This window comes from Sander vitreus, chromosome 7 (assembly GCF_031162955.1).
Source record: "Sander vitreus isolate 19-12246 chromosome 7, sanVit1, whole genome shotgun sequence".
In the NCBI taxonomy this organism is placed as follows: domain Eukaryota; kingdom Metazoa; phylum Chordata; class Actinopteri; order Perciformes; family Percidae; genus Sander; species Sander vitreus.
The window spans coordinates 29437831-29451019 of record NC_135861.1 but is presented as its reverse complement, the minus strand read 5'-3'; the positions used below and the strand labels follow the sequence as shown (position 1 = coordinate 29451019).

At 41.0% G+C, this 13189-nt stretch overlaps 1 protein-coding gene across 1 annotated transcript in view; it reads left to right on the top strand.

Annotated features, from left to right (window-relative positions):
- The first annotated feature begins 8938 nt into the window (after window positions 1-8938).
- Window positions 8939-13189, top strand: part of marchf9 (membrane-associated ring finger (C3HC4) 9) — a 19419-nt gene continuing 15168 nt past the window's right edge. The window contains exon 1 of the mRNA XM_078254064.1: window positions 8939-9271. Coding sequence (XP_078110190.1) covers window positions 8939-9271 — 333 coding nt within the window. The remainder of the gene's footprint in view (window positions 9272-13189) is intronic.

The following is a 13189-nucleotide window of genomic DNA, read 5'->3' as shown; positions in this document are numbered from 1 at the left end:
ACACAAGCAGTAGGTGTTAATTGTGATACTCCATCAAGAGGCCATTAATCCCTTCATCTGGGATGGGTCCAGTAATGTAGGGGCGGCTCAAGTACACTCTGTTAGGGGAATAGAGACGACACACAAGAAAATTACCCGGATACCTTTCAACCAAGGTTGTCCTAAATGACGATAAACTGCTCCTCTGCCCTCCGTCATAATGGCCCATGGCAGACTGTCACCATCCCGGCTGCCCCCCCTTCATGAAAAGGCGTGACCTAATCTCTGGCGTCGATGCACCCTGCCAGGGAGCACCTGCAGGTTCACTTTCCTGAGACGCAGGAACATTTATGTAAGTGAAATGTGCCTGCTAAGGGCTTTGGGTTTTGAGTGTTGCCGGAGGCTTGGGACCAGCATTTTTTGGAAAACTGCACCACATATCGCATCCCCCTATCCTGTCAGCGTGCTCTCCTGAGGGCCTGATGCCAGTCCACACCCTGTGATGCATGTCCATATGCCATGTGTATTAGTTCTGAAAAGCTGTGGAGAATTGCACCAACAGGGATGGCCATCTGTCCTCTTACAGATATAGCATGGGCTCTGCAAGCGCATGAAGGCAGGATCTTAAAGCATTTGGTCCTTTATATCACAGCGCCACAGTGAATGGGTTTTACAAGGGCTTGTTCTATAGGCAGAACTAATTATGTATAGCTTTTCAGCATGGGGCAAGATAAGGCAGCCTTCAGATCAGTAGGGACCAATAATTCTTATAATAGTCCTATTTCCAGTGGCGGGGGAAGTATTCAGATCTTATCAGTGTAAAAAATACTCCGTACTGCACTCAAAAGCTAGTTAGGTAGTTTACGTTACATATCTCACAGCTATATTTGAATATTTTGTTTTGCTCTTTTAAAATGAACATAGAAAAGTAAAAACAACACCTAAAGCAACTCAGGTAGACAAATGGGCAAAGCAAAGATAACAAATACACTGAATGAACCATAAATACATCATAAATAATGCATTAAAGTGCAACAACTGGGATGTATCGGTGGGACCCAAAGACGCACAGCTGCGGCTAGCTCATGGCTACCGTAAGCCAAAGGCTAAACTATTAGCAACATTTTCTCTGCGTTTCTGAAATGCTTCGCGGATATAACACTTGTGTCATTCATAAACATGAACTTGAATGATTGAAATGAAAGACTAGTACTTGTTCAGGTGACTGTATGAAGCGAGGGGTTGAGGACAGAGAGGGGAGAGCTGCAGCAGGAGAGCTGGGTTTTACTATACTGGCATTTTTATTTTGCCTTTTCCAGAGAAAACTGCCTACCCCAGCTTTAATGGGTTTGTATCTGGATTCTTCTCACAGCTTTGTGAGGACAAACAGGAAGGTAAATCATTCTCATCAGTGAGTGGAGACAAACAGCTCAATATGGCCTATCAATAATGAAACAGAGCAGGGATCCATGTTGTTAGCGCTCAGATGGAAGGGCAGTGCAGGTGATGCAGAGAGTTAATCAGAGCATCCAAGTCTTAAAGTGGTATTTCACTTTAACATAGCACTGGATCATACCTCTACCATCCACACGAGGTAAAGAACAGGTTCACATGTTTTCAAGTCGGTCTTAAAACAATGGCCAGGTGCTGAGATGTTTTTGCTTGCTGTAATCATTCCTCCTGTTACTACTGGCCATGAAAAGATCCCTTCTTTACATGCTTTCAAAGGAGCCGTGTAAAATGGATTAATAAGTCAGTATGAGGTTTCAGCAATCTGAGTTTAGTTTAGTTTATGTGCACAAACGTATGAAATACATACAATAGAATTGAAAAACAAGTCATTACAGTGCAGGAGAGGAGGAGAAGCCTGAAAAGGCTTATTCAGCGTCCACCCCTATTACAAAAAAAGGGGGAAATATACAACATAAAACATGATAATTTCTCTACGAAAAATAAAAACAAGCATAACAAGAAACAAACAAAGAAACAAACACGTTAACATACCCAAGATGTAAAGATATATCAGGTAATTATACACAGTTTAAGCAAGAAAATGACAAGGCAAACAAAAGTGCCAGACCAAAAATACAATCAACAGAATTATCCCCAACATAAGGTTTAAGATGAAATTAAGAACTTTTTTAACTGTGACGTAAAGGCTGGCAGAGATGTTAATGTTTAAGTGACATATTCAATGAATTCCACAGTACTGGACCTCTATATCTTTTATTTTTTGAAGATGATTTTTTTGGGGCTTTTCCACCTTCAGTGGATAGAACAGCTAGGTGAGAAAGGGGAGAGAGAGAGAGAGAGAGGGGGAGACATGCAGGAAATCGTCACAGGTCGGACTCAAACCCTGGACCTCTGCGTGGAGGCATAAGCCTCGCAGTATATGTGCGCCTGCTCTACCCACTGAACCAACCCGGCCGTGTGAACCTCTATATCTGATCAAAAAAGATTCAAAACATGAATTCAGTTCAGTTCAACATTAGAAATAGCTGCAAACACTCCGTGCAGCAAATCAGTTTCATGCTCTGTACTGGAACATTTAAATTGCATCATCCCAATAAAATAATAATAAAAAAAATCAAATAAGGCTTATTTGAGCTCATATGACAGTGTTTTGTCAGAGTGGGACACACACAAAAAGGGAACCAGTGCTGTAGCTGATGATGAAAAATGAAGAAAAGACTTTTAAAATGAGTTCAAAGAAATGGAGGAAGAGAACGGGACAGAATGAGGTGAGGAATTCAGGTTTACATTACATTAAATATGAATGTCACTTCCTGGTGTGCAGACATGACATTTTCATGTTATAATCTGGGGAAAGCAGTGTTTGTTCAGTCCTGTGGATACAGACACCATTACATACAGACCTTTATTTGTTTTTTTAATGGTCACCTCATTAGCATGTATCACCAACCCTTCCCCACACACAGAATCATCATGAAATAACCCTCCCACACAATGTACCATCATGTAATCACACATTACATACAGAACAGTTCAAAGTGTGTGCTAATTCTAATGTATGTTGGTTGAATCATGTGCGAAGGAAACTTTTTTTTGTCACTGCTTTGCATTAGAACAGTGTGAGCAGAATAAAAGTACTAATACTAAAACTAATACCACACTATGGAAATGCTCCGCTATAAAGAAAAGTCCTGCATTCAAAACCGTAGAAAAAAAATGCACCTAAAGTACGGAAAGTAAAAGTACTGCTTGTGCAGTGAAGTGTTCCCTGTCAGTGTGTTCCTCTTCTATCTGATGTTTCTGGATTAATATTCCTGCTGCATTCATGTGTATGTTGCATTTTACTGCTGTAGATGGTTCAGGTTGTGCTCATTTGAACTCCTTTATATACTGTTGACTAGTTTAACCACGTATCTGTCAATTTCGCACATTTCCTTGGATTAGGGTGGCATCTAAATCGTCTTTGCAGCAGCTGCTGTGGTCCTCGACACCCTGCTACGCCCTGCACTGATACTACTATTATTTCTAGTCATAGTTCTATTAGTCTCGCTTTGCCAGACCCTCCTCCAAAGCACGCTGAAGGAGGGTCTGGCTACTCCACACAGCATCCGAGGATGGGAGGAAAATGTTCTCTGGTTTAATGGCATTTCTTTAAACCAATCAGAGTCGTCATGGGCGGTGCTAAGCTCCGCACAGAGCCGCTGCAAAATAGTCATGCGAGAGAAAACTCAGATTGGACAGATAGTCTAGCTAGCTGTCTGGATTTACCCTGCAGAGATCTGAGGAGCAGTTAACCACAGTCCTCAGAAATCCACCACCACACCAACAAAATTCCAACACAAAGAAAGCGGAAGGAAGCGAAAAATCCATGCATCCGGCGGAATTTCCTGCAGCACCAGGTGAGAGAATTGTTGGGTCTTTGTAAGTTATAGAGGGTGGTATAGACGTACTGTATCTGTAAAGTGTCCTGAGACAACTCCTGTTGTGATTTGACACTTAAAATCGAATTGAATTGAATCTCTAAAACTCTTCATGGTGTCAGAAAAACAGCCCTGTTTTCAGCTTTGTGACGATGCATTTTCCAGCTGATCCAGGAGGCTTTTTAAAGACTTTATTCAGCTTAAGAGGGAGGAGAACTTCCTCAACACACAAAGGAACACTTTATCCTTCAGTTTATCACAAACATTCAACATCAATACATCTGGAGATACAGTATATGGTTTTCCCTGGACAGGAAGGGGATGAAAAACTGTCATCTGAAAAGTAATTAAAGCTGTCAGACAAATGTAGTGGAGTAAAAAGTACAACATTACTGCCTCTGAGATATAGTGGAATATAAGAGTTTAAAGTAGCATAAAATGGAAGTACTCAAAGTACAAGTACCTTGAATTTGTACTTAAGTAGGCTTCAGTACTTAACTAAATGTTGTTAGTCATGTTCCACCACTGAGTATACATGTATATATATATATATATTTATAAGGGAGGAAAGCCATGATAGCCAAGGTATGGCATTGCATCTCAAATCAAGTGTTATGCTTAAAATAAATCCATATATGTAACACGCAGAGTGTGAAAAATCAATCAGAATCAATGTGACAGGGTTTTTATGTGGGAAGTGTTGCTACGGAGGAGAATGCAGAGTGAGGCAGACTGAGAGAGAGAGGTAACAAGGCAGCTTCTTCTCTGCAAACTGCAGATTAAAGCGACCTCTGGTCCTGTGCCTCTGATCTTTCCCTAATTACCTTGTCTCGCCATCCAGATAAACTGCTCGCAGACAGTTTGCTCCTCTGCTGTTTACACCTTCGTTTACAGCTTCAAAAACCTTGACACGGCGGCGAGCACACGCTCAACTTTCAGTACAAAGATTGTGTGTGTAGATTTGGGTTGGGCTGCTGTCTGTATTACAGGAACAGGGTCAGTCTCAGCATAGTGGCTGAGTAATGGCTTGTAGACAGGGTTGTAATGTAACCAAGTACAAATACTTGGTTACTATACTTAAAGGTCCAGTGTGTAACGCGTTTAGTTGTTCATTATCAAAATCTGTGTTGCCCGTTCACAGACTTGTCCTTTTTCATGAATATTTACCACCACCATCAATTCCAAGTATTCCTTTTGGCTTGAAATGTTACATTTGCATTCGCATGAACTGGGGTAGACGCTCCGTATTCATGCGCCATCTTGAAATACGTTAGCCAGTAAGGGACATACAGGACGTACTGCTCCGCCTTTCACGTTTTCGCTGTCACATGATGAGCTCACATATCAGATACTTTAAGACTCAAGTAATATTCTAAAAGGTGACTTTAACTACTACCAAAGTCATTTTCTGGTAAGATACTTGTACTTTTACTCAAGTATTGCTTTCAAGTACTTTATACAAGACTGCTTGTAGACCTTAGGGTCTCTGCTGATACAACACCAGAAGTGGTGGTACTGGTAGCAATACTACAGTCTAAAAATACTCTGTTACAAGTAAAAGTCCTGCATTCACACTCTAATAGAAGTAAAAGTGCAAAAGTACTAATATCAAAATGTCCTGAGAGTACCTAAAGTAAAAGTACTCATTATGCACAACAGAATAATCTATTATAAAATTATAATTCTTGCTGTATTAATGTGTTCATCATTTTAATGTTGCAGTTGGTAAAAGTGGAGATCATTTTCTTGACTTTCCAAACTGCTAGGTAGGTAAATCTGTAATAATACATCATCGTTTATAAGGTGATTTATATTTTGTATTACTCTGAATCTGCAAAAGCAACTAAAGCTGTCAGATAAATGTAGGGGAGTTAAAAAGTACAATATTTGCCTCTAAGATGTTGCGGAGTAGAAGTAGAAAGTAGCATAATGATTTAACACTCAGGAACCATTTTTCTTCCTAGTGAGTACTTTTACTTCAGATACTTTAATAAACTTAGGCTATATTTTTTATACTCTAGTATTTCTACTTTTACCTAAGTAAACGTACTCTGTGTAATCTGTGTACTTCTTCCACCACACACACACACACACACACACACACACACACACACACACACACACACACACACACACACACACACAATAAGTACATTAACTCAAGCACTGTACTTACAGTTTTTTTTCAATTGCTTACACACTAAAATTAAAACTTTCCCACAATTAGCAAAACCTTACACTCAAGGAGCAAAACACCGGCCTGGATTTGCACAACTGTAAGCACGCTGTCAGTTTCACACTTTTTGCAAAACATTACACACAGTGATTTGCAAAACACTAAACACACTTGTATGCATTTGACAAAGAAGTTTATCATGATGTCACTTCCTTGCAATTTCAAAGCAAAGGCTTTCAAATGAACACAGCCATGAACCAATTGGTTAAACGCAGCCACTGGTGTGTGCACACACACTGGTGCTTAATTGTAGACACACCAATCAGGTTTAAGCACTATAAAAATGCAGCAGGTAAGTCTAGTATTTTTTCTAACTTTAGTATTTTTTTTTTTACTGTAATTGTAACCTGTACTGGATACAGTATTTTATGTCTGTCTGTTGTTTTCTGAGCTAACAGTGTTATGCACACTACTGTAGTAGCTGTATGAAAACTGGGACATGTTGTTGTTGTGATTGTCCATGTTGACATGTTGACTGATTTGGCTATATGAAGAGAAATGAATTATCTTTTCCTTGGTCTGCAGCATTGGTCTTGTGTAGTGTTTCGGTGAACTTATTGTACATTTGCACTTTGTCTGTGTACTTCATATACAGTACTCTAATCACTGAGAAGTAGAATTGCTAAAAGTGTTTTAGGTTAGCAGCAGCAGGGTGTAACTGGTTCAAACTGAATTAAGTCATATGAAACGTGTGTGTTTCATATGGTAACAAAATATGGTTTTTATAAATTAGTGTGCTGTGGTTGTGCCAATTGTGTGTAGTGTTTTGAAAAACCGGTCCCTGCTGTCAAAATAGTGCTTAAGCAATCGAAAAAGTGTTCACATTTGAGGTACTTGTACTTTACTTGGAGTCTTTTCTTTTCGTGCCACTTTCTACTTCTACTCCTCTACATTTCAGAGAGAAATTGTACTCCTCTACATTCATCTGACAGCTTTAGTTACTTTACAAATTAAGATTTTTGCACACAAAACACATGTAGTTTATAAAATCTGATGTTTTATTATGAATTAAAGTACCCAACAATATAACGGCCTACAAGTCCAGCTGAAATGATTAGACCGTTAAACACACAACTGTCTGGATCTTTTACACTTTCTAAAATGGGAGGATTTTTCTGCATCGAGTACATTAACTTTTAATACTTTAGGTACATTTTCTTGATGATACTTGCGTACTTTTACTTAAGTAACATTTTCAATGTATGACTTTTACTTGTAACGGAGTATTTTTTACAGTGTAGTATTAGTACTTTTACTTAAGTAAAGGATCTGAATACTTCTTCCACCACTGACACACACAGAGGTCCAGGTCCAGGTTCATACTTCGCGGGCTCCCGGTTCATGTGGCCGCAGCGGACACGTCAGCAGAGGGAGATCAGCACCCTGGACAGCGGCGGCTGTCAACAACAAGCAGCCGGAGCTCCGGAACCCTGCCCAGCTGCACTGGGACAACTGGGAGCACAGGGACACGCACATCACCCGTCGGAGGCGGATGGATGACCAGATAAAAAAAAAAAAAATCCCGACTTGTTTACAGGATGATAGTTTTTTTTTCCCCTCCTTCTCTTCTCCCTATTCCGGAAGTAGCTGCTGCGTTGGTTCAATCTCCAAGCCGACCATTTCGAGGAGGAAAATCAGCGCCAGCAGTATCATCACCACCATCTATCTGATCCAATAATCAATGCCATTACTGCTGTGTAATTGCTCTCGGATGCGAAGACATCTCCATGCGTCGTTCCCGTCTTTCTCTCGAATTAGAACGTTCCCAGGGTGCCTTTATAATTGTGCCTCTCTCTTTTTGACCGTATTTTTCTTTTTTTTGGTTGGGGGGGAGCGCTTGCAATGAAATGCTGATGGACATCGAGGCGAAGATGGGAAACATGGGGCTTTCGGGTGTTTTGTGTGTTGCCGTGTTTCCAGCTATAGGCGCCTGAAAAATGACAAGGATTGTGTTTTTGATCTCGACGTGGATTGTCGGGGTGAATGGCTCGGAGTGTTCGTGGATCAACCAGAGGCTTTACAAAAAGGAGATGAAATAGAGAGAAAGAGAGAGAGAGAAAGAGGGGGGAGAGGAAAAAAATGGACCATGATCTGACGCTTGGGATGCTACAGTGAGGGACAGTAAAACAAAACAAAAACATAGCCTATTATAATCAACAAAATCAAACTTCCATTTCATTTTTCATTTCCTTTTTGGATTATGATTCTTGATAAGAGTCCCAGATGTGACTGTGTGGATGGCATGTCGTTGTATTTTACATCCCATCTTCTATTTCCTGACTCTGTGTTACTCTCTCTTCCACTCGTCCACTCTCTCGCAGTCTTCTGCTTTGGGTAGCAAAAACATGTAGGCTATTTTTTTGTTGTTGCTGCAAGCCCAGTGCATCTGAAAAAAAGAAGAAGCTGTCTTTGAAGGAAAATGGACCGTGGAAATCAAAGCCTGTGCAAGTTGTAGTGTTTTTTTTTGTTTTGTTTTTTTTTTGTTTCTGGGGTGCGGTGGAAGATGCATCCATAGACAGCGTTTGCTGAGGTGTTTGAGCGATGAATACTGAAAGAGCATGTCGGCCGGCTGAAAGAGAAAATCGTTCATCCGCATTGGCTTAGACACACATGCCATCAGTGGGGCGAGAGCCTTTTATTTCTCTGGATTTCCAGTTAATAGGCTGGCTGTGGTATTCATGAAAATCTACAATAAGAATGAACATATCTGGTGTATGAATAATAACGATAACAACAAAAATAATCATCATAATAACAATAATAGAGGGAGAGGAGACAAAAGCACTTCATTCATTTATTTCAGTCTGGCGGATTCTTTATGTAGCCCAACATGTTCAAGTATCGGATCCGCATGTTTTTTAATGAACTGAAAGTCCTGGTGTTTATGCGATCCGATTCGAGACAGTCCAGCTCAGACACAGAGAGACGGCCCACCACCATGCGAGGTCTGGGGATGGGCGGCTGCGGTTGGCCGCCGTTCGTCGACTGCCATTCCCGGGATGACGAGGAGGAGTACTACGGCAGCGACCCGCGGCCCCGGAGCCTGGCGTTCGAGGACAAGGAACCCAAGCTGTCGGTGGGCCTGGACGCCGTGTCTCTGGCCAGCACCGCCAGCAGCCTGCGGACCCCCCAGTGCCGGATCTGTTTCCAAGGCCCAGAGCAGGTAGCTATAGACATGCAGCAGCAGCAGCAGCAGGCGATGCTTCCTAATGCTGATGCCACGTCCTGCGTGAAAAACACACACACACACACACACACACACACACACACACACACACACACACACACACACACACACTGTTTGTTTCACGTTTCTGCCTTTGTGCTGCTGGATAGAGCCATCTCACCATGCATGAATGCACGGTTGGTTGTTTTTTTAGGAAGTTGTCATTTTTTTTAAAGCACTTCTTTTGTGAAATCTGCCATTTTGAAAAAAAATGTGTAGCAAATCACAAAGGGTCTCTGATTCAGTGGAGCTACTACTGTCCTGTTCTACCTCTCTCTCTCTCTCTCTCTCTCTCTCTCTCTCTCTCTCTCTCTCTCTCTCTCTCTCCACCCACCTTTCCCTCAAATACCTCCTTTGAAAAAAAAAAACCAGGATGATGCCAAGATTGTATAGCTAATCATGGAAAATAGACCAATCAGTTTTATTTAAATAAACCCAAATCACACATTTGCCTCATACGGCTTTGGATCTGCACAGCATGGACACCTTCTGTCCCTAAACCCTGGATTTAGAGGCAAATACTGTTTTCAAAGCTAAGCTAATGAGTGGTGGAGAGGCAGCAGTTCCCATACATCTGAAATCCGGCCAGCATAGCAACAAAGAAAGTTAGCCAATTAGGTCTGCAGGATGACAAATAGAGTGACAGGGACTGAATATGTATGAGACACAATCATTTTGTAAATGTGTCACAGAACAGGAGGATCAGCTATTGATCTGGTGACGATCACTGTTCCTGGCCTGAACAATGCTGTTCACTGGGATCATAAATGGCTAAAAGTTAAATGAATATGCCATCGCATGTTGTGCATTCTCTTCTCTCTGGTGCTTGATTTTTGTTTTATTGAGGTCCCAAACAAAACAATAAGTAGTGCATCTCTTTGGTCTGTGGCCAAATGTCGCTCTCACCAGATGTGCAGAAACCTGTGCCGCCTGGCTCGCAAGGTACAGTCCTTCAGCCTGAGATAATTAGAAACACTGTAAATCCTGTAGGAGCACAGATGGATATTACCATTCAGTCACTTCTCTAAGATAGGCGTATAGTGTTATTACAGCCTAATTTTTGACATCTGCTTTAGAGTTTCTATTGTGAGACATAATAAACTGTAGAGCCACAGGACAGAGTATACATAAATCAGTTCAGGCTTGTTTTGGATATGAAGCCATTCGATGTTTCAGACAGGGATCAACCCCAGGTTGCTGTCTTGCCCACTCACAGATCCTCCTTTAATAAAAGGTTTATGTTTGGGGCTTTGGGCTCTCCGGCAAGGTGACTCATCGTGCAACATGGCTCTGAGCTGCCTCTTTTAGGTACAGACAAAGAGCAAGCAAACAAAGCACTGAGGGAAAATCCTGTGACTCTACTACTACATCAGCTCTGATATTAGCTTCTTTTATTTTTTGCCTGCACAGCACTCAAAGTGCCTTATACTTCTTGGGTGCAGGGTGGTGGGAGGGAGCTCACGTTTGCCATTTTATTGTTATTTCATTATTCAAGCAGGTCACAACAGGGGCCGGGATCATGTCGCTGTCAGCGGGCAAATTACCTACAGACATAATCACTTTGCTCTGTGGGCTGCATTGAGTATGAGTCCTTATTAACTTGTCTGTCAAAGGTGTCAGCGTGTGTCGCTGTACAGAACAGTAGGTCTTGATTCACAGAAGCAGCAGCGTGAGCCTGCTGGAGTGGCCGGTCGAGTTAGGTCTGCATGAAAATGTTCCTGTACCATTTTTTTTCTTCCCGGTACCAATTCCGGTACCTGAACTTGCGTATGTTTTAACAGCTGTATAATACTAACCCTGTATGAATGGGATATGATTGCTATCATTGTTGTCAGTCTGACTCAGGTTAAACTCTTTGTGAAACATGAACAAACACAAACAATGAATGCCATAAAATTTCCTTTTATTATCCAGTTTGAGAGCGAGTCATGACGGAAAAAAGAACATAAATAAACTACTTTAAAGTAGATTTTCATCTGGGCAAAATTACGTATCGGATCCACGCAGTATCGGAGGCTTTTCCAATACTGGTATTGGAACATCTCTAGTTTGCATGGAGATGCAGGCGTGTTGGAGTGAGGAGGGGTGGTGATGGTGGTTATAGTGGTTATAGAGGTGGTGGTGTTTACCCCTGCCTGCTCTTTTCACTTGCAGTGCCCAACAGCATGTTTCCACAGTAAAGGTTACAGCTGAAGAGGAAGACCATTTTCCTAGTCATAGAAGTGACACTCCAAATTAACACCTTCACGCTTTGTGAAGTAGCCTTGAGGGACAAACCCATGCCAAATCATCTGAGCAGGAGTGTGTGTGTGTGTGTGTGTGTGTGTGTGTGTGTGTGTGTGTGTGTGTGTGTGTGTGTGTGTGTGTGTGTGTGAGTGCGCATGCCTGCGTGCATGCGTGCGTGATGAGCGCCCTTTTATGTTTGTTGGAACAATGCCTACTTATATATATATAAGTAGGCATTGTTCCAACAAAAGGCTGCTCATCACACACGCACACACGCACGCACGCACACACAGAAACATACATACACACACACACACACACACACACACACACACACACACACACATATACATACATACATCTTTTTATATATATACTATATATATCTGTCGAGTATCGTGTGTGAATCCACATCCTGATGTAGCTATATTATTCATCCGTGCCATAGAGATCCATTGTTGTCCAAGAACAATTTAAAACACAAATCCTCTAAATTAAACGACAAAATACACAGTTTCCACGATCAAACAGTGGTGGAGGAAGTACTCAGATCTTTACCTAAGTAAAAAATATATATACTCTGTTACATGGCCATCAAAATATTACCCAAGTTAAAGTACTGGCTACTATTGGCATAAATATACTTTTTAAGTACCAAAAGTAAAAGTACTCATTATGCAGAATGGCCCATTTCAAATAAATATGTATTATATCAATGGATTATAATTATTGATTCACTATTGCGTTCATCACTTTAATATTGTAGCTGGTAAAGGTGGAGATCATGATCATATACTGCATGCATTATTAGTTGATTTATTATATGTTTGTTATGTATTAATATTCTGAATCTGCAAAGTAACTAAAGCTGTCAAATAAATGTAAAAAGTACAATATTGGCTTCCGGAATGTAGTGGAATAGAAGTATAAAGTACAATAGCATAAAATGGGAATATTCAAGTATGTCAAAATTGTCCTTAAATACAAATTACTGAATGATCTGACAAGAGTTTGGTTAGGTTTATAAAAACATTTTGGTTTGTGTTAAAATATGTTCTTTGTTAAAGCTACATTGTGTAAGAATTTCTCCCATCTAGCGGTGAAATTGTATATGACAACCAACTGAATATTACTTTCTAGCCCCTCCCATTCCGATCGCGTTATAACTCCTACGGTGGCCGAACACGAAATTAGCTCTTAGTATCTCCATCGTTTACACGCAGCTGTTCTAGCCACTCCAATATTAACTTTGGTCTTGTTGCTTTGCCTGTCGCGTTGTCGTTTTAATTCTCTTTTTCGCTTCCCTGGCGAGTAATCTCCCCCTGGCATCAGTCACGGTGCCACTGAGTGTAAGAGGGCGAAAGGTTGAGGTATGTCCCTCTTTGGCTAATGTATTTTAAAGATGGAGGCGCTATACATGGCAGCTGTCATTCGAGCGACTCGCCCGTATGTATTCTGAATGATTCTAAATGACAGATTCTACGCTTACGAGAATACTTTGATTAGTTGGTGGAAGTAATTACACATGAATGAGCACATATTTGTGAAAGAACAAAGGTTTTTTTGCTAAGAATCAACTCAAAAAATTACACAATGTAGGTTTAAGGTTAGTTCAACTTTGTTGTCATG